At 53.7% G+C, this 22,905-nt stretch overlaps 2 protein-coding genes across 2 annotated transcripts in view; one reads left to right on the forward strand and one right to left on the reverse strand.

The window, feature by feature from the left end:
- Positions 1-622: 622 nt before the first annotated feature.
- On the reverse strand, positions 623-17,197 carry VRK3 (VRK serine/threonine kinase 3). Its single transcript, XM_077786940.1, has 14 exons — positions 16,850-17,197; positions 16,189-16,215; positions 15,867-15,948; positions 8,621-9,310; positions 7,121-7,173; positions 5,397-5,463; positions 4,588-4,672; positions 4,024-4,126; positions 3,593-3,685; positions 3,272-3,404; positions 2,406-2,526; positions 2,056-2,114; positions 1,492-1,641; positions 623-921 (listed from the first exon to the last, which is right to left on the reverse strand). Exons 1-13 carry the CDS (start codon positions 17,195-17,197, stop codon positions 1,493-1,495), a joined length of 2,010 nt encoding a protein of 669 aa, XP_077643066.1. The 3' UTR covers positions 623-921; position 1,492.
- ABCA3 (ATP binding cassette subfamily A member 3) overlaps positions 16,744-22,905 on the forward strand; it is a 31,624-nt gene continuing 25,462 nt past the window's right edge. The window contains exons 1-2 of the mRNA XM_021529649.3: positions 16,744-16,811; positions 21,575-21,676. Coding sequence (XP_021385324.2) covers positions 21,623-21,676 — 54 coding nt within the window. The 5' untranslated portion in view covers positions 16,744-16,811; positions 21,575-21,622. The remainder of the gene's footprint in view (positions 16,812-21,574; positions 21,677-22,905) is intronic.

Consider the following 22,905-nt stretch of genomic DNA (forward strand, 5'->3'; position numbering starts at 1 on the left):
ACTCTGTCCAGGTCTCTCCCTCAGCTCCGTTCTTCTTGTCTATGGCATTTGCTGCACTGACACAAGGTTTTTATTGAAAAACCCCAGAGGTAAATGAAGGCTCACTGCAGGTCTGAGCTGCTCTCTCACCTACCTCTCACATGGTTTAAACTCCATTTGCCTCTTCTCTTGTTGCCATGTTTTCTTCACCTGAAAAATCCTTCTGTGCCTTAACACATAGGAATTGGAATACCAAGGTACAAGACTTAAAAAAGATGTCACTTGAAGCTAACACTGGACCTGGACTCCGGGACTGCTTAGAATTTACTGTGGCATTGGCAACAGTTCAGCTACACGCAGTGTAGTGAGTGTTTATTGACTGTTTTTTTATAAAATTGTTTTGTTAGTAAAGATGAATCCTAGTCTTCCTTCCCCTCATTCTCTGGCCTGAGGCTTGGAGAACTGCTGGGATGAGGTCAGGGTTTACCTCTGAACTGAGTTCTGATGGTTAAGTTGCAGTGGTACTGCCTGAAGGCTATTCACACAAATCTCACAAGGAGCACAGGGCTCAAATTGCCCTCACAACCCTACAGCAGCTCCAGAAAGGCCTTGAATCTTCCAAATAACCAAGAGCAGCCTTGGGTACTTGTCCACAAAGTTTATTACAAAACCATGTACTGTCACTCATTCAAAAGAGAAAATCCCTGATTTAGTTTCCTGGCTTATGGTGGCTCCACTGCAGTTCTCCAGCTACTGCTTCCCCTGATCTGCCATGCAGGAGTCTTCACATTAATTTGGTACAACAGCAGCTCAAACTTCAGCACTGGCTCACATTAACATGGGAAGAAACACTTAAAAAACCTTTCTCATTTTAAAACTGGTAAAAGTGAAAATATATCTGGGAAAGGCCTCACTGCAGAAAGCTCTGAACTCTTCCTTGATCTGAAAAAATAAAAGCAGAAAAGGGGGGATGAATCAGTTTAATTCCTTCCCAGGAGGAGGAAATTAGGTGTAGAGCTGGCTCTGTGCTCCTGCTGCTGGATGCAGGACCTTGGCTGATACAGCCCTGCACTAAAATCAGATCTGGCTTTGTATCAAGCCTCACTCTTTGAGGTGCCTCATGGCTAAAATAGCACCTGGGCACTCAAACCAGAACTACAGGCTGCTTTCTGAGAGAGAAAAGCAAAAACTACAGCCCAGAGTTTCAGATATAAAGAAAGAAAAAATTACTAGATGGCCTGAGTCTGCATTTTGTTATCACCTTCACAGCCCTGCAGCCCCTTCAGCATTTACTTTATTAACCCTTGTATTCCTTCACGGGCAAGTATTTCCAGAAAAACTTGAGAAAACACAGGCTAAGCCTGGCTTTGTAACACTGGACTGGTTTCAGTAGGGAATGACATGCCAGGAGGAGCAGATTGGTTTCAGCTGGAGAGATGTCACAACCCAGCCTGCTCTGTCCTCACCAGCCTGTGGCAGCCCAGGTCACACAGAGGAGGTACCAGCACTCACCTCAGGGCACCACTCGGACATCAATGGAGTCGTAAGCTGAAGCTTTCATCTTTTCCAGTGGCTTCCCAAAGAGCTGCCGCAGGGCTGCGTAGTCAGGCTTCTCCTCGTACTCCAGTGCCACCACCTGCTCCAGGTAGTTCTCCAGGGCATCTGCAAGGAAAGGGACTCATTGGAGCAGCACAAACTCCAGCTGCCAAGTGGCCATTTCAGGCTGCTTGTCCTGCAGCCAGCTCACCCATCCCCTCAGGCAGCTGCAGAGAGGAAAACCAAACCAAGGCTAATACAAAGCTCAAAGAATCACCAAATTATACAATAAAATAGAATCACCAACTGGTTTGGGTTGGAAGGGACCTTGAAGCCCATCTCCTTCCACCCCTTGAACACTTTTCAGACATGGGATAGTCACAGCTTCTCTGCACAACAATATGGGATGGGAAAGAGGGTGGTCATCATCACCACTGGAAGCTATCACAGACCAGCACACCAGCACAGAGAAAGTTCTGGCTTCAGGTACAGTCAATCTTCCATCCCCGCGTTGCATTGCCACTGAGAGCAAGCCCATACCTGGAATGGATCTCTGCCTGAAGCACAGTTGGAGAAGGCGTCTCACATCCTTTCTGTACCTGGAATAGTCAGCACAAAGTCCTGTCAGAAGGAGAAGCAATAGAGCAGGCTCCTGAGCACCTGGCTTTGACAACAGGGACAAAAAAAAAAAAAAATCCTCAAAAGGCTGAATTCAGCTGGCCGTGTTGGGCATGAAGCAGAACTTGGGGTTCACCAAACACTGGGGCCAGGCTCAGCCTTTGTTGTGGGATTCACCACATCCCAACAGAGTGACCTGGGGATTTCAGTCACAAACCCCCCTCACTGCTTTCTGCTGAGCATTTTCCAGAAGAATAAATGATTTCTCCTACCTTTCTTTCTGTTCCACCACAGCTTTTACTTTGTCCAGCTCATCAGACCAAGGCAAAATGCCACAGAGCCATTTCAGAAGACAGTAGCCCAGAGATTCCAAGTCACTCCGTCGAGATGGTCCTGATGGGAAGTATGAGACATTCACATGTCACTCATGAAGGGGCAGAAGTAAAGAAATTCAGAAGCTTCATGAGGATGTTCTCTGGGGTATCAATACTCCTGGGAGGCTCCTAACATAGTTCAGGAATCACCTCCCAGCCTCTGGAGGAAGATTTCCTGAACACTGTGAAAGAGCAGTCACATCCCAACAAGGAGAAGGACAGAATTTGGCACAGGCTGCCCAGGACAGTGTGGAGCCTTCATCCCTGGAGGGATTTAGAAGTCATGTAGATGTGGCACTTGGAAATTTGGGTTAGTGATGACCTTGGCAGTGCTGGGTTTAAAGCTGGACTCAATGACCTTAAAGGTCTTTTCCAACAGTGATTCTATGATTTAAATGCCTTTCCAGCTCCCATTACTTCAAGGTCAGAGCAGAGCCTGCTGCAAATCTGTTTTGGGCAGGGATCCAGTCTGCCTTGAAACAGATTCCTGCTAAGCCAGCATGAAGGGCCCTGTTTTCTATTCCCCACATGCCTGCAGCAGCCAAGGCTCCAGATGGAGCAGGAACATCTCTGCTGGAATCACTGAATGACCTGGCAAGTCCCAACCCAGCAGCCATCAGGAGGCAGGAGTGAACAGCCCAAAGAGGAACTTCGTTCCTGGTGCATGTGAATGCCTGGAAAGCAGCAGTGCCAGCAGGCAGCCCGAGCTCCAGGGAGCACCACCAGAGAAGCAGCCCCAGCATGTGTCACAAAGCCAGACCCACCTGTGCCCTTGTGGCTGTCCAGGCTGATGAACTCCACCGTGCCCTCGTGAGGGGTCCTGCTGCCCTCGCGCAGAGCCACGTGCTTCCCCCCGGGGCAGTAGCGGAACGCAAAGCCATAGCCAGCGAGGGTCACCTGCAGGGCAGCACAGAGCACCCACCTGAATTCAGAGCAGCCCCCAGGGCTTCCCCACAGCCCCTGCTTGAGCACTGTCCAGCCTGCTCTGCTGCCTTGCCCAAGGCAGGGACCTGGAGGCTGTCTGATCCCAAGTCACAATCCCACCTCCAGTGCCCTTTCCTGGCAGCACTGCTCCTGCTCCCTACCTGTGTGAGGTCTGCTGGGTTCAAATAGATGTTCTCAGCTGTGATGTCCCCATGCGCATACTCATTCTCATGAATATACTCCAGGCAGTCTAGCTGGGAATAAACAGGGGAAGCATATCAGATCCATGCAGGCTCCTGCAGCACCCTGGCTATCACTGAGGTGGACCTTCCCCAGTTCCCTGCAGCCATGTGGATGAGCACTAAAAACAACACATCACAGCCTTCAAGTTCAAAGGTCAGGTTTTTCTTATTCTTATCCCAAATTCCTTCAAGGTGACACAGTGCTCAAAAGATGCTACTGAAGTTGACAGCAGGTTTAGAGACCCCACCCAAGCCCCTGAAGCAGTTTTAAAACACCTCTGGGAGATCCAGAAGGAAGTTAGAAGTCTTTTCTGAAAAAGTCCCTTGGGAAGGATTGGTTCTCCACATACCACGCGAATTGCAATCTGAAAAGCTGCCTTCTCCCTGAGCAGGTGCAGGCCATCACTCAGGACTGACTGAAGAGATCGCCCCAAATCAGAGAACACCAAAAACCTGCAGGAGAAAAGGGCTTTGCACATTATAGTACCTACCTGGTTTGGAGGCCCTGCAAAAGACACTTGCCAGGTGATCCACTGGACCCCACTTCAACTCCAAGCTGACCTGGGCAAACACTTCCTTGACTTTTGATAAGTGAAAACTTCTTATAAAGGAGACAGGTGTGCTCATTGTGTGTTGCAGACATGCAGCCTGAATCTCCCCTTTGTGTTAAGTGTCAAGGTCCAAAATAAGGTGTTCCCTGGCCTGAAGGGCAGCAGCAGCAAAAGCTGTAACTTCACCAGCAACACAAGGACTGAAGGAAACAAAGCAATGAGAGGCAAACCATTTAAGACATGATAGGAGCAGTGCATAAGGTCAGGAGCCCAGGGGACAATGACAACAGGACAAGTGGATTGCAACTAGAGGAGAGGGAAAGCCAGAGATGCTCAGACAGCCCAAGAGCTCAGTCACCTCACCTGTAGCTGTCTGCATGCAGTCCAAAGCCAACACAGTTGGGGATGCCCAGCAGCGGCACAGAATGCCACTTCTTCCACTTCTCCACTACAAGAGAAGAGGACAGTGCAGCATATGCTGCTGAGGAGCTCCAGGAGGAAGGAGTTAGGGATGCTCCTCCTCTGAAAGCCTGCACTGCCCTGGGAGCTGACAGTGGCCTCTCATCCTGACTCTGTCCCCAGAATTCCAGTCTGATGTGTGCACTGGCATGTCAATGAAAATACCACTGTAGAGCAAGAATGGAATAGGGAAAATTCTGGGAATACCAGAGCAGGCTATGGCATGGTATTGTTACAGGGCAGGGCAAAACAAGGAGAGGCAAGAGAGAGAGGGTGAGGGACAAGCAGACTTTTACACTTCTCCCAGAAGTGTAGATTTGACATAAACTATTCCATCCCCCCCACCTACATTCTCTGGGCAGCTTTGTTCTTGCTCAAGTTTTGGGATCAATGGAGTTTATACCAGAGAGCTGCTGCAGAAACACCCATGGAAGAGGGACAGGAGAGTGAGCCAAGGTGAGAGGCTGCAGGGCTGGACAGCTCCCAGACACATCAAGACAGAGTGAGGAGCCCAAGAAAGCTGTGCTCACACTGCACTGTCCTACAGCACACAGACTGCTGGGAGAACTGGCATTGACTGAACTCCTCAGCACTCTGGCACTAACCAAGCAGGGGGTTAATTTATCCTAGCCTGGCCTTTCAAGAGATTCACATAACTGATGAGACAGAAATGCCAGCTAGCCTTAGTCCTTGCCCTCCCAAGAAGCACCAACCTGTGCTTGCCTTTGCAGCTCGCTGGAAGAAATTCTGTTCATTGTAGAGCCTTCCATCTTTGGCATCCTAAAGGGAATGGAGAAGAGCATTACTTCAGCCAGACACATCCTGCTGGAAAGGGAAATTTGGGTAAGATTGCTCTAAGACCTTAACAACTCATTTTAAAGAAAGCAAAGACCAACTAACAGAACTGAGAGCAGAGCTCAGGTGTCTTGGTTCCCTACTTAATGCTGCCCCTAACAACCACATCAACTCTGAGTATCAGCACAGAACAGGAGAGGGGCCATCTCAGGTTGAGCCTTTTCAGCAGCCCATTTACAGCTGTCTGAGGGTTAACAGCAGACAAGGCAGTGCAGCCCAGGCACAGCATGGACAGCTCTGGTCCTACAGCTGCTACGTTAACAAGAGCCAGAGGTGACCTTCTCAGCCACAGCAGGGATGAGGGCATTTCTACAAACACACAGCTCTACAGCTCTACCTCTCTCTCTACAGAGAGCTGTAACATTTATTCTAGTTGTCAGAAAGTGAGACAAGAAAGTCTGTATTAGTAACATTTGAGGTATTGCTGTCATCAAGTGACCTCAACTGCACACAGTTCCCATTCAGAATGTCTGTGTTTGCCTACATACACATATCTATTCAACACTAACTCAGAACAGCTGCTATCCTGCATGGGAGAAAGCAGGAGTGTTCTATTCTACCTGGTTTGGTACAAAACTGGTATCAAAGATAGCTGGAGGAACAGCAAGCTGCAGACAACACAGACCATGTCCCAGAGGGTATTTCACTCTGCATCTTGCCCGTGAGCCCACGTGGGTCATCAAACCCCAGCGCCAGAATGCTCTCATGTGCCATACCACACTCCACAGTGCTCAGCAGACCACCAAGCAGCCAAAAGAAAACCAGAAAAGTTGGGAGTCTTGCCTACAGAAGTGATTACAGTTTCCCACCAACTGGTAGCTTTGTGCACTTAGCAGATTTTTCTCATCCTTCTCCATCCTCTTAAGGGATTATCCAAGTGCATGCAAGAGCCCCACAGAGCCATCAGTCAGCACTGGCCCTCCTACAGACCAGCTGTCCCCAAGAGCTACAGTAGACAAGAAAACAGGCTTTCAGCCCTGGTTTGTGAGCTACTGAAAATCAATTGATTGAATTTCCACGACAGAACAGCTGTTACTGGAAATAACACATTTCTGGAGAACCTAAGATATTGCAAGTACCTGGAAAGCTGACTTGGAACTCCAACTATAATTCTTATTTAATTTCAAAGTGTGCTCTGGCTTTACAAAGTGTCTCCATGCTGGCTCTCACACAGCCTCAGCACAGCACCAAATTTCAACCTCTCAAGTTTCCCCAGACTTCAGCAGGGTGTGTGCACGCCTGCCAGAGAAGAGAAAAGTTGGTCTGATATTCCTGAATCAAGATCTCCACCTCACAGCACCAAATTCAGTTCTGCAGATTCCTAAGCCTGGTCAAACAAAGCAGCAACCTTCTGTTATTAAGTCTTTGAGTTTTTTTAATCCTCATATCCATTTTCTTCACACCTTTAGCAGAAAAGCCAACTGAAATCCCTGCACAACACCTTCAAGAAGTTAGATCCATCTCCTAAGTTAGCAGGGGCCCCTCTGATCACTCTCTCCCAAGTCCTCAGATACTCTCAGCCAAAAAGATCAGGACACAGTACTCTAAGCACTATTCCTTACCCAAACAGATCAAAACTCACAAGTTTGAGGGAGTAGCTTTGCTTTTGAGGACAGGTTCCAGATGCTGACTGTGCTGTGGAAGGATGGAACAGATGTGATTACAGGAACATGGAAAAAGAGGTTGTGCATCATTAAATGCAGCCTGTGCAGCTGGATTAACTCATCCTCTGCTTCTTTCCCTTGAGCTCTGCAATGCAACCTCTGTGACAGCACCTTCCCAGATCACTATAAAATAATTCTTACCTTGCTCCAGGAGCTCAGCACCCTGACATGCACTGCAGTTCTGCTTAAGTCACAGAAGCATCTGGGCATGGCTACAGTATGGGGGAGCTTTGAGAGGTATGTAAAGAATAGATTAGTTAGAATCTCAAAGGCATCCCCAAATTCTTTTGCTGAGCACTCCCTCCAGCTCACTCCATGGTTTGACAAGTCTGTAAGGGATGCCAAGTCCCTCTGCTCTGTATGGATGTTAAGAGTTGTATGTAGCTACCCGTCTCCAAAAGGATTTGCATCCATGACTTGCCTCAGGACAGTTCCTCTTCTTGTGCTCTTAGGCCAAGTGCTATCCACAGGTTACCTGCTACTCATCACTTAAAACCTACTTCTATAAAAACACCCTCCACTATTGACTATCCTTTTTATCACATTTTTTTTTTAAACATAGATAGATGCTCAGACTTTGTTATACAACAGCTTGAATAATGAAAAAGAAAGTAAAGCCAAATATCAGGCAAAATTTGGTAATGGAAAAAAATTCCTCCTGGACAGTTTCCAAATTAACTAAAGATCAAAAACTCCCCTTTGAAAGTTTGGAAGACTGAAAAGATCAGCACTTACTAAATGGCTGAGAAGCAGCCTGTGTGCTTTGGTTGCTTTCTTTGGGCCCAACACACGCTGAGAATTGACATTTAGTGGGTATTGACACCACTCACAGCACAGGAACTCCTGTACAGTGCCCACAAATTGTTTTTGGACCTAAAAAAACATAAAGAGGAAGTGTGGCCCCAACAATTGACATTCCATAATAACAGAACAGTCTCGCCTCAGCTTGATAATATGCTGGTGGCAGAGTGGCTGACAGGCAGATGTCCAGTGAGGAACGGCTGGAGCTGTGCCAGGGCAGGTTTAGGCTGGAGATCAGGAAAAGGTTCTTCCCCCAGAGGGTGCTGGCACTGCCCAGGCTCCCCAGGGAACGGGCACAGCCCCGAGGCTGCCAGAGCTCCAGGAGGGTTTGGACAATGATCTCAGGGATGCACAGGGTGGGATTGTTGGGGCGTCTGTGCAGAGTCAGGAGCTGGACTCCAGGGTTCTTGTGGGTCCTGCCCAGCTCAGAATCTTGTATGAATGACAGATCCTGCAAGGCTGCGGGTCACCGCCAGCCCGGCGGACATCGCAGTGTCACCCGCTCCGTGGGCTCTGGGGATTTCGGGCTGTCCCCACAGCTGTCGCCGAAGCCAGAGCCGGGGACCCCCCGCCTCTCGCCCCCCGGCCCCCTCTGCCCGCCGCGGGCCCCACAGTACCTTCGTACACCAGCCCGCAGCCGCCCTGCTCCAGCAGCCGCACCAGCCTCCACCGCCGCCCTCCCTGGTCCGCCAGCACCGTGTCCGCCGGCAGCGGCGCAGCCGGCCCGGGCCGCGGCTTGCGGGGCGAGCGGGGTCCCGGCCGCGCCCGCGGGGACGGGGAGGCGGCGGGGCTGGCGGCCGGCGGCGGGCTCGGGGCCCGCGCGGCGGGCTCGCCGTGCTCCTCCGGCGGCGCGGGCAGCCTCCCGCCGCAGGCTGGGCAGAAGCGGAACGCGGGCTCCACGGCGAGCCCGCACTGCGGGCAGAACCGGCAGGGCCTGCGGGACACGGACAGCGTCAGGGCCCGTCCGCCGCCCCGCTTCCACTGCCCCGCTCCCGCCGCCCCCAGCACCTTGGGGAGCCGCCGGACAGCTCTGCCCGCGGCCGCTCCGGGGTCCGCGTCCGTGCCCCGCTGCCGCGCCGCCCGCGCGCCCGCCTGCCCGCCATGGCCCCGCCGCGCAGCCCGGGCCCGCCGCGGCCCCGCCGCCACGGCGCAGGCGCACTCCGGGCCGCGCCTCGCCCCGCCGGCTCGGCGGAGCTGCCGCGGGCGCCGCGAGCCTCGGCGGGCCGGGGGCTGTGAGGCAGTATCGGGGATCTCAGGGGACACCGGGGATGTCAGCGGGCACCGGCGGTCCCGCTGCCCGTGGGCTCCTGTGGCCCGGCCGGGCAGGGACACGGGTGGTCAGGCCGCACGGAGCCTCGAGATCCCTTCAGGCTGTGCTCCCAGCGCTGCTTGCTGGAGTCGAGTCACATTACTTCATAAAAGACACCAGAGAACTACTCAGAAAGGACATTGGGTCTGCAGAACAGGCGCTCACAGGTTAATGAATGCGGGAGTTAATGTGCGGCACAGGGCTGTGTATTCAGCATATGCACCTGTGTGCCCCATCCCTTGTGTACATCCTACACCGCAAGCAGGCAGCATTCCCATAAAAGAGACGTAGGTGGAGTTAAACCTTTCCTATCAGGTGGGCTGAGGCCGGGGTTTGCCTGGAGAAGGTGCCTGGCTCCTGAGCCCCCATAGCAAGGGATAGCAGAGGCAGGTGAGGTGGGGGCAATAGGGACCTGGTTCTTGTCCCACAGAACGTCTCACATGTAAGGATGTTTTTCAGAGTCCATCCCAGTGAGCCATGGAACACTAGCCACTGGGCATGAACAAGAGCAAAGCGGATCTGGAAGGCAACTGCTCATTGCATGAAGAGCTGAGTGGAGCAGCTCCCACAGAAGCTTAGCATGACACAGGAGTGAGCTCCGTGTTGCAATGGTGGAAGGTAGAGCAGTGGTGGAAGGTATCATGAAATAACACACAGGGCATGAACCCCCTGAGTGAGCCCACCATGGGGCTGCAGGGCTTGGAAAAACTATCTCCAGATAGGGTATCCTGCACAGACTTCACTCTGCCATGGGCTGGTCACCCCTTCTCAAGTGCTCCAAATACCAGGGCATTTTCCTAATATTCACTAAGCACACAAAAAGTCCCAGCAAAGCCAGAACTCTGCCAAATTACTCTGAGAAGCTTGGCATATGCTTGAATTGGTTTCTGCAGCTGGTTACTGGGATTTTTTGAAGCACCTGGACACTATCAGGAGCAACAGGGCAGGCTGGAGGGTTTCTTCCATTCCTGCCCACCATGGCCATCGGGACACTGCACTCCACAATCACCATGTTATTTCCCCTGGCATTGCAGGCAGCAGCAGAACATTGAACTGCTTCACCTCCACTGCCAGACCCCTGCACAACCACTTCAGTTCCAGCTCTTGCCACATCCCATACAGGTACAGCCTCAATTCCTTAGTTAACCAAAGCATCCCCTCGGAATTTTGACAGAAAAGAAGCAGCCCTTTATCAGATTTGTTTGAATTTGTCTTAGCAGGCTAGTGGCTGGTGTTTCCCCTAATTCCTGAACCACAATCATTGTCCCCAAGCCCTCCATAGTAACCAGTGGCTTAGCTGGGAATGCCTTGGTTCAGCAGATTTTTGAAGTCTTCCAATTACCATTTTAATTTTTAAACTTTCTTAAACTGTTAATTCTCGATCACTGGTCTGTAATTTCATTGGTGGTTACCTAGGGAACAGTGATCATGACCTGATTACATTCAATTTAGGGAAAGAAGAATCCATGCAGTAAACAGAAATGCAGGGTGCTTTAAAAAGTCAGACCCCAAAAACACAAGAAAAACTGAGAAAACAGAGTGATAGGGAAAGGCAGACAGAAAATAGTGGAAAAAGGCAATTCTTTAAGATTTATTTCGAGAGCCACCAAGCCAGCATCAGAGAAGAGAACCCTCCATCCTACTTAGTGCTCTATTAAAGTAATAATTAGCAATAAAAAAGAAACCCATAATAAATAGATGAAAAGGGAAATAATTAACAAATTTCTACATTTCATAACTGGTAATTTGTATCAGCAAGGCAATCTGGGTGCCTGCAGTCACTCCACAGGGGACTGTGTCTGCAGCATTGCACCTTTTGCCTGATCTCAGCAAGAATTTGCTCCTTTTTTCCTACCTCGGGCATTGAAAACCAGTCTGGATTTTGGGCTGCAGAGGCTCTGGCTCCTGGAGAGCCTCTGGAGAGCAGGACAGAGCAGATCTCAGGTCAAGCTTTGGTTCTTTGAACCTTTCAGCTCTCAAGTCCTCGGGTGAGATGACAGGGCCCCACCACCCTCACAGGGAAGAATTTACCTCTGCATGAGTCCCTGTTGCACTGCCCACCCATCTCACCCATTAGCCATCATTTAAAACCCCTCCCATGGTTTTATGTCAAGGCTTTGCACCCCATTTTTGTTCTCCTTTAGCCAGAGCTTGTCTCTCATTGAGATGCTCCCTCTATCCCCGAAGTTTCTCTGGTTTATCTGTATGCTGGAATTCCATCCCCATACGCAGCAACCTGCAGCACTGCCTGCCCTGGTCCAGCTTCCTCAAAAGCAGTGGGTTAGGTGAAGTTTTAACTCTCCCTTGCTCTCAGAAGAGGGAAAAGTATAAATTTTTAGGAGAAGACCTATCTTCCTGTGGCCTTTGTGTGTTAAGGGTGGTCTGACAGAGTCACAGAATATCCTGAGTTAAAAGGGATCCACAAGAATCATTGAGTCCAACTGCAAGTCTGTGCTGCTGTGCCCTCTGGGAAAGTGCAGACAGCTGGGGTGGCAACAGAAAGATCTGTCTCCCCCCTGCAGGAGTTTCCTTGGTGCTAGCACAGTTACATCTCCCTTATCTCACCCTTGGCTTTCCAGCACACTGCCAGCAGCCCAAACACATGACTTATCGGATTTAGGTGCTGGCAGAGATCTTTGAGCTTGATAGAATGCCCAAAGCTGCCAGTTCTTCAACCTCTTAATGAAATGAGGCTATTCCTTTTCATTTACATACCTCTTGGATCCTAAAGTGATGCCTCTTGAGAAGCCATGCTAGAGTCCTGGGAGAGGCTTTGGAACCCTCTCAGCTCCAAGTTGCCAGATCCAATCCAGCAGCTTTAAGAGGTCTTGGCTGTTGGCACACCCATGGGAAGTGGCCCTGGGGACACCAGCTGCCTCTCTGGGCTGAAGGGACAACCAGGCTGCCTTTGGGCAGTGCAGGCAGGGCCTGCCCATATGTCCCAGGCCATGCTGCCTCCCCAGCTCCCACCACAGTGGGAGGCTCACCCAGGCACAGAGGAGCAATGGTTGCTGAAATTCCCAGCCACATCTCCTCCGTGCTGGTGGTGCTCCAGGGATTGTCAAGGGCCTGGAGCTTTGTAACCCCCAGCAGGGACACAGGGACACCCTGGGGACACTTTGCTGGAGGCTGGTGTGGGTAGAGACTGTGCCAGCTCCCTACAGAGCACTGCCAGGGAAATAACACTTGAGAAGAGGGATTGGGAAGAGCAGCAGGTATTCTGGGAAGCTTCTTCCTGTGTCATCCTTCCTAGCCCATGAGATTTTCCTTTGTCTGAGCACTCCAAGAGGAGTCTGTTTCACTGTGCATCTTCTCAGTACTTAAAGGGCAAAGCAATACACCAAGAAACTTCAACCTGGCAGCCAAGACTGGGGGGCTGCAAGCTGGTATGCCTTGGGGTGAAAGGAAATAGGGGCCAAACCCTGGGGAAAAGAAGCCTGAGACATCTGTCCTTGGCAAGTGTGGGGGAACCAAGAGAAGGTGTTGGATCCACTCACCCTCTTTAATCAGAACCACCATCCTGGCATTTTACTCCTGGGCAATGCCACTCCAGGGTAAAAAGTGCCAGTCTCAGGGCTGCACCATGCAGCACTGCAGCAAAGTTAAGGATGGGAGGAAATGAGGACAAGATGGAAAATGCTCTCATCAGAAGTCCGTGTGTCTGTCCCTGCACCACAACTCTCAGGATGTGTCCAGGGAAGCCCTTGCTGCATGTCCCTGACCACCAGCTGCTCTGGAGTAAGGTGCCACTGGGCATCATGGGGTGTGTGCTCTGGTCACGCTCCTTCCTCCCTCACAGGGAGCAGCAGGAGGCTGGGATGGAGGGCAAGGAGCAATGCAGATGTGGAACACAAGGACAGCGGTAGTGAATCCCTTGCCTGGATACTGTCTAGGGTGGCAGGGCCATGGAGATAGCAGAGGAACTGAAAGAGGAAATACTTAACCAAGTTCTTCTTCCCCACATCTGCATTTGGCTGCTGGCTGAGAGATGAGGGGCCAGAGCACACTGTGCCAGGCCCACGCTGGCATGGCTGCCCTTGGGGACTCACTGGCACACACCCTGCTCCTAACCTGTCCTGCATTTTGGGTGTTGTTTGGACGGGGAAGGGAAGGTCCTTGATGGACAGAGATAAGATGGTTTCATGAGCCAGCCAGCACCTTTAATACAGGTTAAACCCTAAAACCATGTATGGGGTGAGCAGGGCTGGGGTTTTCTGAACCCAGATGGTGTGAAACAGCAGGATGGATGTCCCCACTGCTGGTGACAGGATGGCCCCTGTGGCTGCCCCTTGGGAATAACACCATGGGAAATGGGGGTGACAACAGCCAACAAGGAAAGGTGGTGGAGAACAGCTTGAGCTCAGGGACACAGGTGCCAGTAGCAGGCAGCAGGAGCAGGGTTGACAAGTTTGGCACAGGGTCTGGCCCTCCCAGAGGCTCATGTGGAGGTCAGACAGGGACGTCCCCCAGGCAAGTGCTTCCCCACTGCCTAATGCTGGCTGTCCTTGCTGCCTCCTCTCTGCCTGATCCTGTCTTTTTCTGTGTTTCTCCCATGTTCCTGCTGAGTGTCCTGCACACTCCCAGCCTTGGGTGTGAGCCGAGTCACTGCAATGCCACTGCACCTCATTGCAACATCTCATCTTTTGTTCTAGGCGCCATGAGGAGCCTGTAAATACTTTCTTTGGCAAGATTTTTGTTTTGATCTAATTGTTCAGCTTCCTTCAGAGGCAGGCACTGAGAGGCTTAGCGTGAGGCAACAGGAAAGGTCACAGAGAGAACTGAGGCAGCTGTAATTGGGGAGGATCAAACCCAGGCTTGAGCAGGGGTGTGGACAGGTGGCTCAGTCCAGGCTGGCATGAGGCTCCGCGTGTCACCGCAGGCAATGACTGTCCCAGATCCTCCCCAGGCCCACAGTTACCTGTGACTACTCAGCTGGCTGCTGGCATCACCTGAGACAGGGCCAGTGGCCCCGTGACGACAAAGATGCTGGGCAAGACCACGCTATTTCCGAGGTGGCCACAGCAGGATGCCATGCAGAAGGGTGACACATGATGGGGGAAAGCAAACAGGGAGAGGACGAGCCCTCAGGCAGGCCATGCTTGCCAGGAAGGCACATGCCATCCCCATGCCTGGCCAGCCTGCACTCTGCTGAGGTATAACAACTCTGAGCCAGGCAGCTCCTTCCTGCCTCTGAGCAATGTAATGAGCTTTGCTGTGTGCTGCTAAGGACGTGAGTGTGCGCAGGGAAGCTTTGCTATGGTCTGGTGGCTGCTCAGTCACCCATGGAGACAACTTCAGTTCCTCTGATGTCTGTGGAACCAGCTGAGGGAGGGCAGGAACAGGGCTCCCAGCTGCAGCTCTGAAGATGGGCATTGGGTCCAGGCCTCTCCCAGTGCAGCCCAGCAGGAGACAGGATCTGGGCACAGGCCAGACAGCCAGAACTTCAACTGCAAACACCGCATCTGGGGCCAGACCCACAGCTGTGACATGCTCCAGGTGCCCTTGGGAGCCAAAATTCAGCTTTGGCCATCACCAGGATCGAAGGTACCAAGGTGGAGTAGGGCTTCCCAGCTCAGGGGGTCCCAACAGTGCAGTCACAAGTGCCACTCCCTGTTTGGCCTCATCTTAACACCAATGCTGCTGATTCCTCCTCCCATACCCAGACACCTTTACCCTTGCCCTGGTTCTCAGTTTATTTCCTCTTCTCCCAAGGGCCAGCCAGGGTCCAGAAAGCGGCTACAAATCCCCAAGACCAGAGAGGAGCACAGTTTCCAAAGCAGTCATACTCAAAGGCATCACTGTGGCATTCAGCTACATGGAGACCCCAAAAAATTATAGAATCATAGAATTACAGAATCATTTAGGTTGAAAAAGCTCTTTAAGATCAAGTCCACCTGTTCCTTCAGCACTGCCAAGGCCACCACTAAAACATACCCCCAAGTGCCACATCTACATGATTTTTGAAGACTTCCAGGAACTCCACACTTCTCTCAGCAGCCTGTTCTGATGCCTGAATTCCCTCTCTTTATCATGTGGAAAAAGGCAGTGGCCGGGAGCTGCCCTGCTTCCTGCCTGTCATAGCCTGGGGCAGGTTGGGTTCACTGGGGCACCCCAAATCCCCCCCAGCAGCCACAGCACCCAAACTACCCCAAGTGCCTTATTCAGCAGAGCTGCCTCATGCCATGGCTGTCCTTGTCCCCACCGCAGTCCCCTCTCCCCACCCTCTCTTCCTACTCCCTCTGCCCACGCTGTGCAAACTTTCCCCACTTTGGTGTTTTCAGCACCAGCAGCACGTTCTCCTGCCAACTTGGCAGGCAGCGGGCAGGACGGGCAGGGCAGCCAGACACCAGCAACTGTGACCACACTCCACGGCCGGCACTTTCATCCTTATCTGGAGCGTTCCACCTGACCCCCGGAGCGGCCTGAGAGTGCCACATTCCCACACGGAGCTGGCACCCGCTTCCAAAAACAGGCCAGTGTGGAGTGCTGCTGCTCGGGAGCAGGGTGGACGGACAGACGGCAGACTGACCGTGCCCATGCAGGGACAGACTGACCCCACCAGATCCGCTCACAGCCACTGCCCCCACAGTGAGCTCCTGTCATGTACACGCATGGCCCCTTACTCACACAGAGCCCCTGCACACACACACACACACACACACACACACACACACACACACCCTACACACACAGCCACTTCCACACACTCGGGTGTCCAAGTGGGCACATGTAAATTCGCGTTGTGTTCCCAAACCTGGCACACGTGCAATGCCCAGTGCATGTGCACACAGCTGTGGAACGCCCAGGTGTGCACTCACACAATGGCATGGGTGCACACACAGCCACAGCCACACCCACCTGGCACGCGTGCCATACCTGGGGCACACGCAGGTGCACAATGCCCTGCGCACACACACACCAGTGTATGTAATGCCTAGCAGGGCGTGTGCACACACTGAGAGCTCACACCCAGAGGGATGTGTACATACACACGCCTCAGACAGGTTCACAGTAGTACACACATGCCATGCACACACATGATGGCACAGACGGGTGTGCGCAGAAATGACCGCAAGCGGCGGTACACACGTGTGTGTGCACACACGCACTCACTCTCACACACACACGCACACATGCTCACACGCACACATGTGCTCATACACACACGCTCATACGCACACACAAACGCTCACACTCACACACTCACACACACACACACACGCACACGCACACACACTCACACACACACACACACACACACACACGCACACGCACACGCACACGCACACACGCTCACACTCGCACACGCACACTCTGACGCTCACACTCACACCCCCTCACGGCCGGTTTTCCTCACCCTGTCCCGGTCCCGCCCCTCTCCGGTCCCGCCCGCCGCGTGCGCGGTGCCGCGGTCCCGCGGCGGGCGCGGGCGGGGCCGGACGGAGCCGCAGCCGCAGCCGGAGCCGGAGCCGGAGCCGGAGCCGGAGCCGCCCGGCCCGGTGAGTGAGCGGGGAGGGATGGGTGCCGGGACCGGCACCGGCACGGGGGTGATGGGCGCCGGGGGGGACGAGCATCGGGGAGTGATGGCAGCAGTAGCGGGGGGTCGGGCCGGACGGGGGATGCGTGGGGCCGCGGCCTCTTGTCCGCTCGGCGGGGCGGCCCCGCCCGCAGCTGCGGCAGCGCCGGGGCCCTTGGCCGGCTCCTCCCGCTGCCGCCTCCGCGCTCCGGCGCGGCTCGGGCTCGGTGCCGGCGGTGCCTCCTGCGCGGCTCGCTTCCCCGTGGGCTGCGGCGGAGGGGAGCGCGGGATGGAGGCGGCGCCGCGCGGGCTCCGCCGGGGATGCTCGGCCGCGCTCGGGGGCTGCGGCTGGCTGGGGGCCACCGGCATCCCGGGGGAGCTCGGGCACCCCTCCCTGCCGGGGAACGGACACGGGGCTGCGGGGACCGAGGGGCCATCTGCCGGCCCCTCTGCGGCCCGCAGCCCTGCCTTGGTATGGAAACGTCTCTTATGCCAAGACAGACCTTGATGGGCTGGAGCGTGTCGAGGGAAGGGAACGGTCTGGAGCACAAGTCTAATAAGAAGCAGCGGGGGGGGCTCAGCCTGAAGAAAAGGAGGCTCAGGAGAGACCTTCTCAGTCCACAACTCCCTGACAAGAGGGTGGAGCCGGTGGGGGGGCAGGGGTGTCAGACTCTGCTCCATGGGAACAAGTGATGGAACAAGAGAAGACAGCTTCAGGTTGTGCCACGGCAAGTTTAGGTTGGATGTTGGGAAAATTTCTTCACGGAAAGGGTGGTCAGACACTGGAACAGGCTGCCCAGGACAGTGGTGGAGTCCCCATCCCTGGAAATGTTCAAAACCAAGTAGAAGCAGAAGGGATCTCCCTGTCCTCTGCTCACAGCTGCGCGGGTGGCCTGTCCTGCCCAGCCACTGAGAACTGCAGGGCAGGAGCAGGGTTGTACAAAGGTCCATGAGAAACCCATGTGTTGGGCTCCAGACCTTGTTCTTGCTAAATTCATGAGGCCAGTGAGTTTGCAGAGTTTGTAGTTTTATGAACAACTACAAACTCACTGGGCAAACCAGCAATGTTGTTTTTAAGGCAAAGGTGTTGACCAGCCCTTGCAGCAGTTTTGTCCCCCCTCTCCTGCGGCCCAGCACAAAGGCAGTTACAGACTCAACCATAGAGCCCATCAGGCTCCCTGTGCCCACCGAGCAACTCCCAGTGCAGGGCAGCAGCTGGGCACAAGCCAGACCCTCATTCTGCAAACAGGATCCAGCCCCAGCTTTCTTCTTTATTTCAAGGCCTGAAGTTCCTGTCTGGGTCAAACCCAGACTCCCATATATGTCGGACACTGGGTGTTGGGTTTGTAGAGGGCTGTGAGGTCACTGGTCCCTGCAGCACCCCACCCAGCACCCCACCATCCTTACAGCCTCTTAGAAAGTTTTATTACTGTTTGCACAACCAAGGTGAGGTTTTTATGGTCTCACTCTGTTGTGACTCCCAGATCTCTGGGAGAAGGTGAAAACACCCCAGCAGTGAGAGCTGTGTGTCACTGAACACTCATGGCTGGTCTGGTGGCTGCTGGCCCTGGTTGCTCTTTGCAGGACCTGGGACTTGCTGGATGCACCCACGTCGGAAATCACTCACTCTTCCTGTAAACAGTGGCCATAAAAAGTCCTTGCCCTGCTGTGGCTGATTAATTTCCAGCACAGACACTGTGGGATGCAGAGAGGAATTTCCTGCTCCAGTGACAGTGTGGAAAGTACCCAGGGACTGACAGCCCTTGCCAGGTGTGTGATGCCACTACCCCGGGCACAGCTGTGGAGGTGCAGGCACCTGGCAGTTCATTTTGTAGGGGTGACACGGTGTCTCTGTCAACCAGCAGGAAGAAGCACCGGGTTTATATTAAAAAAGGCAACGTCTGCCATTTCCAGGGCTGGTTTCTATGGGAACGGGACATCAGAAGAGCAGAAATGCGGTGTGTGCTCTAAAATAACTGCAGGCTCCCAGGAGCACGTGGCCTTTGCTCAGCCCTTTCCTCTGAGGTGGTGGCCAGGCACAGCCACCTCCCAGTGACAAGGGGGTGTGGAGGTGGGTCAGGAGGTGGGATGCTGTGACCCTGATCCCTGCTGATCCTCAGCCTGTCCACATCTAAATCCTCTGGCAGAACAGCTGTGGTCCAGGGGGGCGGCTGGTGCCACCATGTTACTCAGCACAGCTTGGTACTGTGGCAGGGGCTGGTGGGGACCAGGTGGTGAGGACCAGTCTCATATTCACTCATGCAGGCTGTGGGCAAGCAGGAGGGTCTCCTTCCTCACTGACCTCCCTGAGGATGGCCAGGGTGTGTCCATACTCATGTATTCAGGAGGCCCTTCCTCCTGCTGTGGTCAGATGCAGAGAGCAGGGAGAGGAACTGGGTTATTCTCCCAGAAGCTGGTGGTGGTTGCCTCTCTCTCCTCCCAGATCTTTGGCCCTGCCTCTTGGTGGGAAACTCAGTCTTATCTTGTAGTGCTTGAGGTCAGGTGGGAGCATCTCCAGCGGGGACAACCCAAGGTACTGCCCAGCAAGGCACCTTGTTGCCTCCAAGGTCATCATCCACCTGGGGCACTCAGTGCTCCCTTACTGCTGAAGATGGGCCCAGACATAGACCTGGGCCCTGATCATAGACATCTCAGGGCTGATCCAGGCAGATCTCCCAAAATAGGTTTTCTCTTTTGGATTGGAAAAAAAAAAATTGTGCTTTGGATACGAGAGCCTGGAAAAACATTTTGCTCTCAAATCCAGTAAGAACTTTTGTAATTTAGCTTTCTCCTCTCACCTCCAGCAAGCAAAAGGTCCAGAACGAGTTTTCTTGGAACACTTGAAAACTGGGAAAATATTTATTGGCAATAATGCAGTCTTCAGTCTTTGTATAGTGTTTGTGTTACCCAAGAGCTGCTTGACATTTTCCTGGCAGCAGCTGTAAGACCGTGGGGGCAGTCGTGGGGGGCAGCTTGAGTTCGAGGGTGTGGCAGGGCGAGCAGGATTTGGGATCTCGGCGAGGGGAGCAGCTGCTCCTGCCTGACCTGCAGCATTCGTCCTCTTTCAAGTGAGCCACAACTTTGAGTCCCTTGGTTTGCTCTGGATTCCTTCAAGGGTGTGCATGACAAAGGTTTCTGCTTGGGGGTGGGGGGGATTATTTGGGGGTGTTTCAGATACTGCTGTGTGAAGTAGGTGTGTGTGGGCCCGGGGCACCTGCTAAGGGATCCTGTGGCACAGCATGGACTGTTCTGCTTGGCCACATGTGGGCCAGAGGTGAGCTGGAGACATAGCACTTGGTGAGGCACTTGAAGGTGCATTTGCCATTTCCCCATTGCTATTCCTTTCCTGCTTGCTTTGGGCAGGGGTTCTGATGGACATTTGGGGCTGAAGCATAAGATCTCTTCTGCTTTCTCCTGCCTGGAGAAAGATCCTTGAACACAGATGTCCCTGCTGTTGTGGGAATCTGTCTTCTGTGCATGGAGTGGCAAAGAGACAGTGGGTTTTTTGTGCTCTAAGAACACATCTGGGTTTAGCATTGGGGCTGGGAAGGTGTGTGCAAAGCCAGGAGAAGGCTTCTGGGTTTAGGGCTGATCCTATGAAGGTGTGTGCCAGGGCTGGAGAAGGCTCCTGGAGAGCTCAAGGAGCTGGTGGCAGGGAGCAGGTGAGGTGGGTGGGTGTTGTTGCTGTGCCCTGTGTGTGTCTCAGGTTGCTGTTGCTGTGGCTCTGTTGCCACTGGAGCTGTGCTCGCCGTGTGTGCTCACCAGCCCAGGAGCCAGGGCTGGCAGGCTGGGTCAGCAACCTCCCCTCCTCTCACTGTGGCACCCTGAAACCCCTGCTGGGCTTGCTGAGTGCCAGCTGCATCCAGGGAGCTGATATCATCCCAACCAGGGCTGAAGATCGTGCTGTGGAGCATCTGCCAGGGCGTTTCCCATGGGTTATGTGCCCATCCGTGTCCCTGTGGCAGCTTTCAGTGCTGCCAGGCTTTGGAGCTCCAGCTCGGAGCTGACTCCGCTGTGATCCTGTCGGGATTTGCTGTGTTTGGAAGCTGGCACGGATTGGTGGGGGCTGCCCAGAGTCTGGCAGTGTGAGCAGGAGCCTCTGCTGGTGCCAGGGCTGCCCCTTCCTCCTCTGTGCTGCTCTGCAAGCCCAGAATCCCAGCCAGTGTCCTGGTGGGATAGCAGTGCTCCGACAGGAAATGCCGCTGCAAATGGGGACACAAACAACTTCCTGAGAGGGGAGGAGGCAGCGGGGGATCCTTCTCAAGCACCGACCTTCCCTTGTGCTTCCCTTGCCCTTTTCTCATCCTCGCCTCTCCCAGCAAAGTCTCTGCTGGCAAAGCACCGAGTGTTGCAGAACCAACCCTTCACACGGCAGGAAGTGGAGGCACAGCTTGGAATCTCCACCCAACCCAAAATAATGGGCTGCCAGGAGTTTGGTTGGTGTTTGCAGTTCTGTAACCCTGTGCTCCTGCAGCTTGAGGAAAGCTGTTCCTGTCCCCTGCTGGGAAGGACCCGGGTTGGATATTGAAACACAGCTTCCATCTCTGGAACAGCCATGCCAGAAACCACGGGCTCTTACTCTTAGGCAGGGAAGCACAATGGTTATTTCTGGGGTCGAACCAGCTGCTGTGGCTCCAGGCTGGGAGCAGAGAGCTGCCCTGGGCCGTGTGGGGTGTGGGATGCTGCCCTCCTAGCCCGGCTCCACCAGCAGCTGGCACTCACAGCTCTCTCCTCTCTCTCCTCCAGGGTCCTGCGGAGTGGTGGTGGCGGCGCTGGCCCCCTTCTGATGGGAGGATGGTTGTGCTCAGGCAGTTTAGGCTGCTGCTCTGGAAGAACTACATCCTGCAGGTAGGCTGGCACTGCACCCAGTGGCTGCTTCTGGCACCGCTAAATGGGGATACATCAGAGCTTGCCCAGCCTCTGGCTTTGTCAGGAAACCTCTCCCGTGGGACACAGGGCATCTCTAGGAGGAAAACTGGGTTGTTTGTGCATGTGGTGTCTTTTGTGCTGGGCTGTGTGACGTTATGGGCTGTGCTATGTACTCAGTTTCCTTGTCCCCAGCCTCCCCAGCCTGCCTTCTGGCAATGAGCTCAGCTCCCTTCTTCTGGGACAGGGTAACCCACACCCATCCATGTGACAGTGGGGTGTTTTGAGCTGTCTCATTGCACAGCCTCCTCTGGAAATCCCAGTTTCCAAAACCCCCAAAATTTCCAAAACCCACTGGAGCCCTGGGGTTTTTTTTCCTCCATTCCTTTCTACTACTCTCAGGAGCAGCTTTTAGGGGTCCTAAAAATATTAAACTATTGGCTCCCACTGCCAGCCCACCTCTCACCATGGCAGCTGGGTGGTACTGAGGAATCTGGGGACCTCAGGGCTGGCAGGTCCCGCCTGGTGCTGGCCCAAGCCACAGCTCCTTTAAGTGTTCCTGGGTGGATTCGGTGGCTCTGCTGGGACCTGGAGCCAGCCCTGGCAGAGTGCAGGGGAAGAGGAGGGAGCATGGATGGCTGCAGCCTGGCTTTATGCTTTTAATTACCCGAGTGCAGCTCAGCACAGCGATACTGTAAAAATAAACCAAAGGAAGAGGGAAGCGCTGGCTGCACCCGGCCTTGCGACAGGCACAGAACAGGGAACTGGGCCTTGAGGGGATGAAAGGGACTGGCAGCAGGGCTGATTTGCAGCCAGAAGCATCCTCCATCCTCTCTGGAGGGGGAAAGTGGTTTTTTCTGGGTGTGCTCCAGGGTGGGGACACATCTCAGTGTATTTTCCAAGGCCACAAGCTGACTCAGGTCTACTGTGCCAGGATACAGCTAAAATCTGGTTCCTGATAAAGAATCAGAGCTCCCAAGTCCCCCCCACCCCACTGAGAGGATGGATGCTGGCACACGTGGCTCTCCAGAGCTGCTTGCTGATTTTGGATGAGTATCCCTGTCACCTCTGGAATACAGCGCTTGAATGACTTCTGCTGCAGAGCTGGTGAATGTGTATGAGCCTGTGAGTTCAGGGAGGCAGAGAGCTGTTCTGGAGGCAGCCCAGGAGACAGGGAGAGGTTTAGTATGATAGTAAATCAGCGGGAGGCA

Source organism: Lonchura striata, chromosome 16 (assembly GCF_046129695.1).
Source record: "Lonchura striata isolate bLonStr1 chromosome 16, bLonStr1.mat, whole genome shotgun sequence".
NCBI classification, from domain to species: domain Eukaryota; kingdom Metazoa; phylum Chordata; class Aves; order Passeriformes; family Estrildidae; genus Lonchura; species Lonchura striata.

What these genes read in the sequence shown, in the direction of transcription:
- VRK3 (XM_077786940.1), bottom strand. Translation starts at nt 17,197, where the DNA reads ATGCCGGTGGCCCCCAGCCAGCCGCAGCCCCCGAGCGCGGCCGAGCAT. An exon ending in CTGTGAGCGGATCTGGTGGG is followed by an intron (nt 9,311 to 15,866) that starts GTCAGTCTGTCC and finishes GCCGGGCCACAG; the next exon opens with GAGCCCACGGGCAGCGGGAC. An exon ending in TTCAGATTGCAATTCGCGTG is followed by an intron (nt 3,686 to 4,023) that starts GTATGTGGAGAA and finishes GTTTATTCCCAG; the next exon opens with CTAGACTGCCTGGAGTATAT.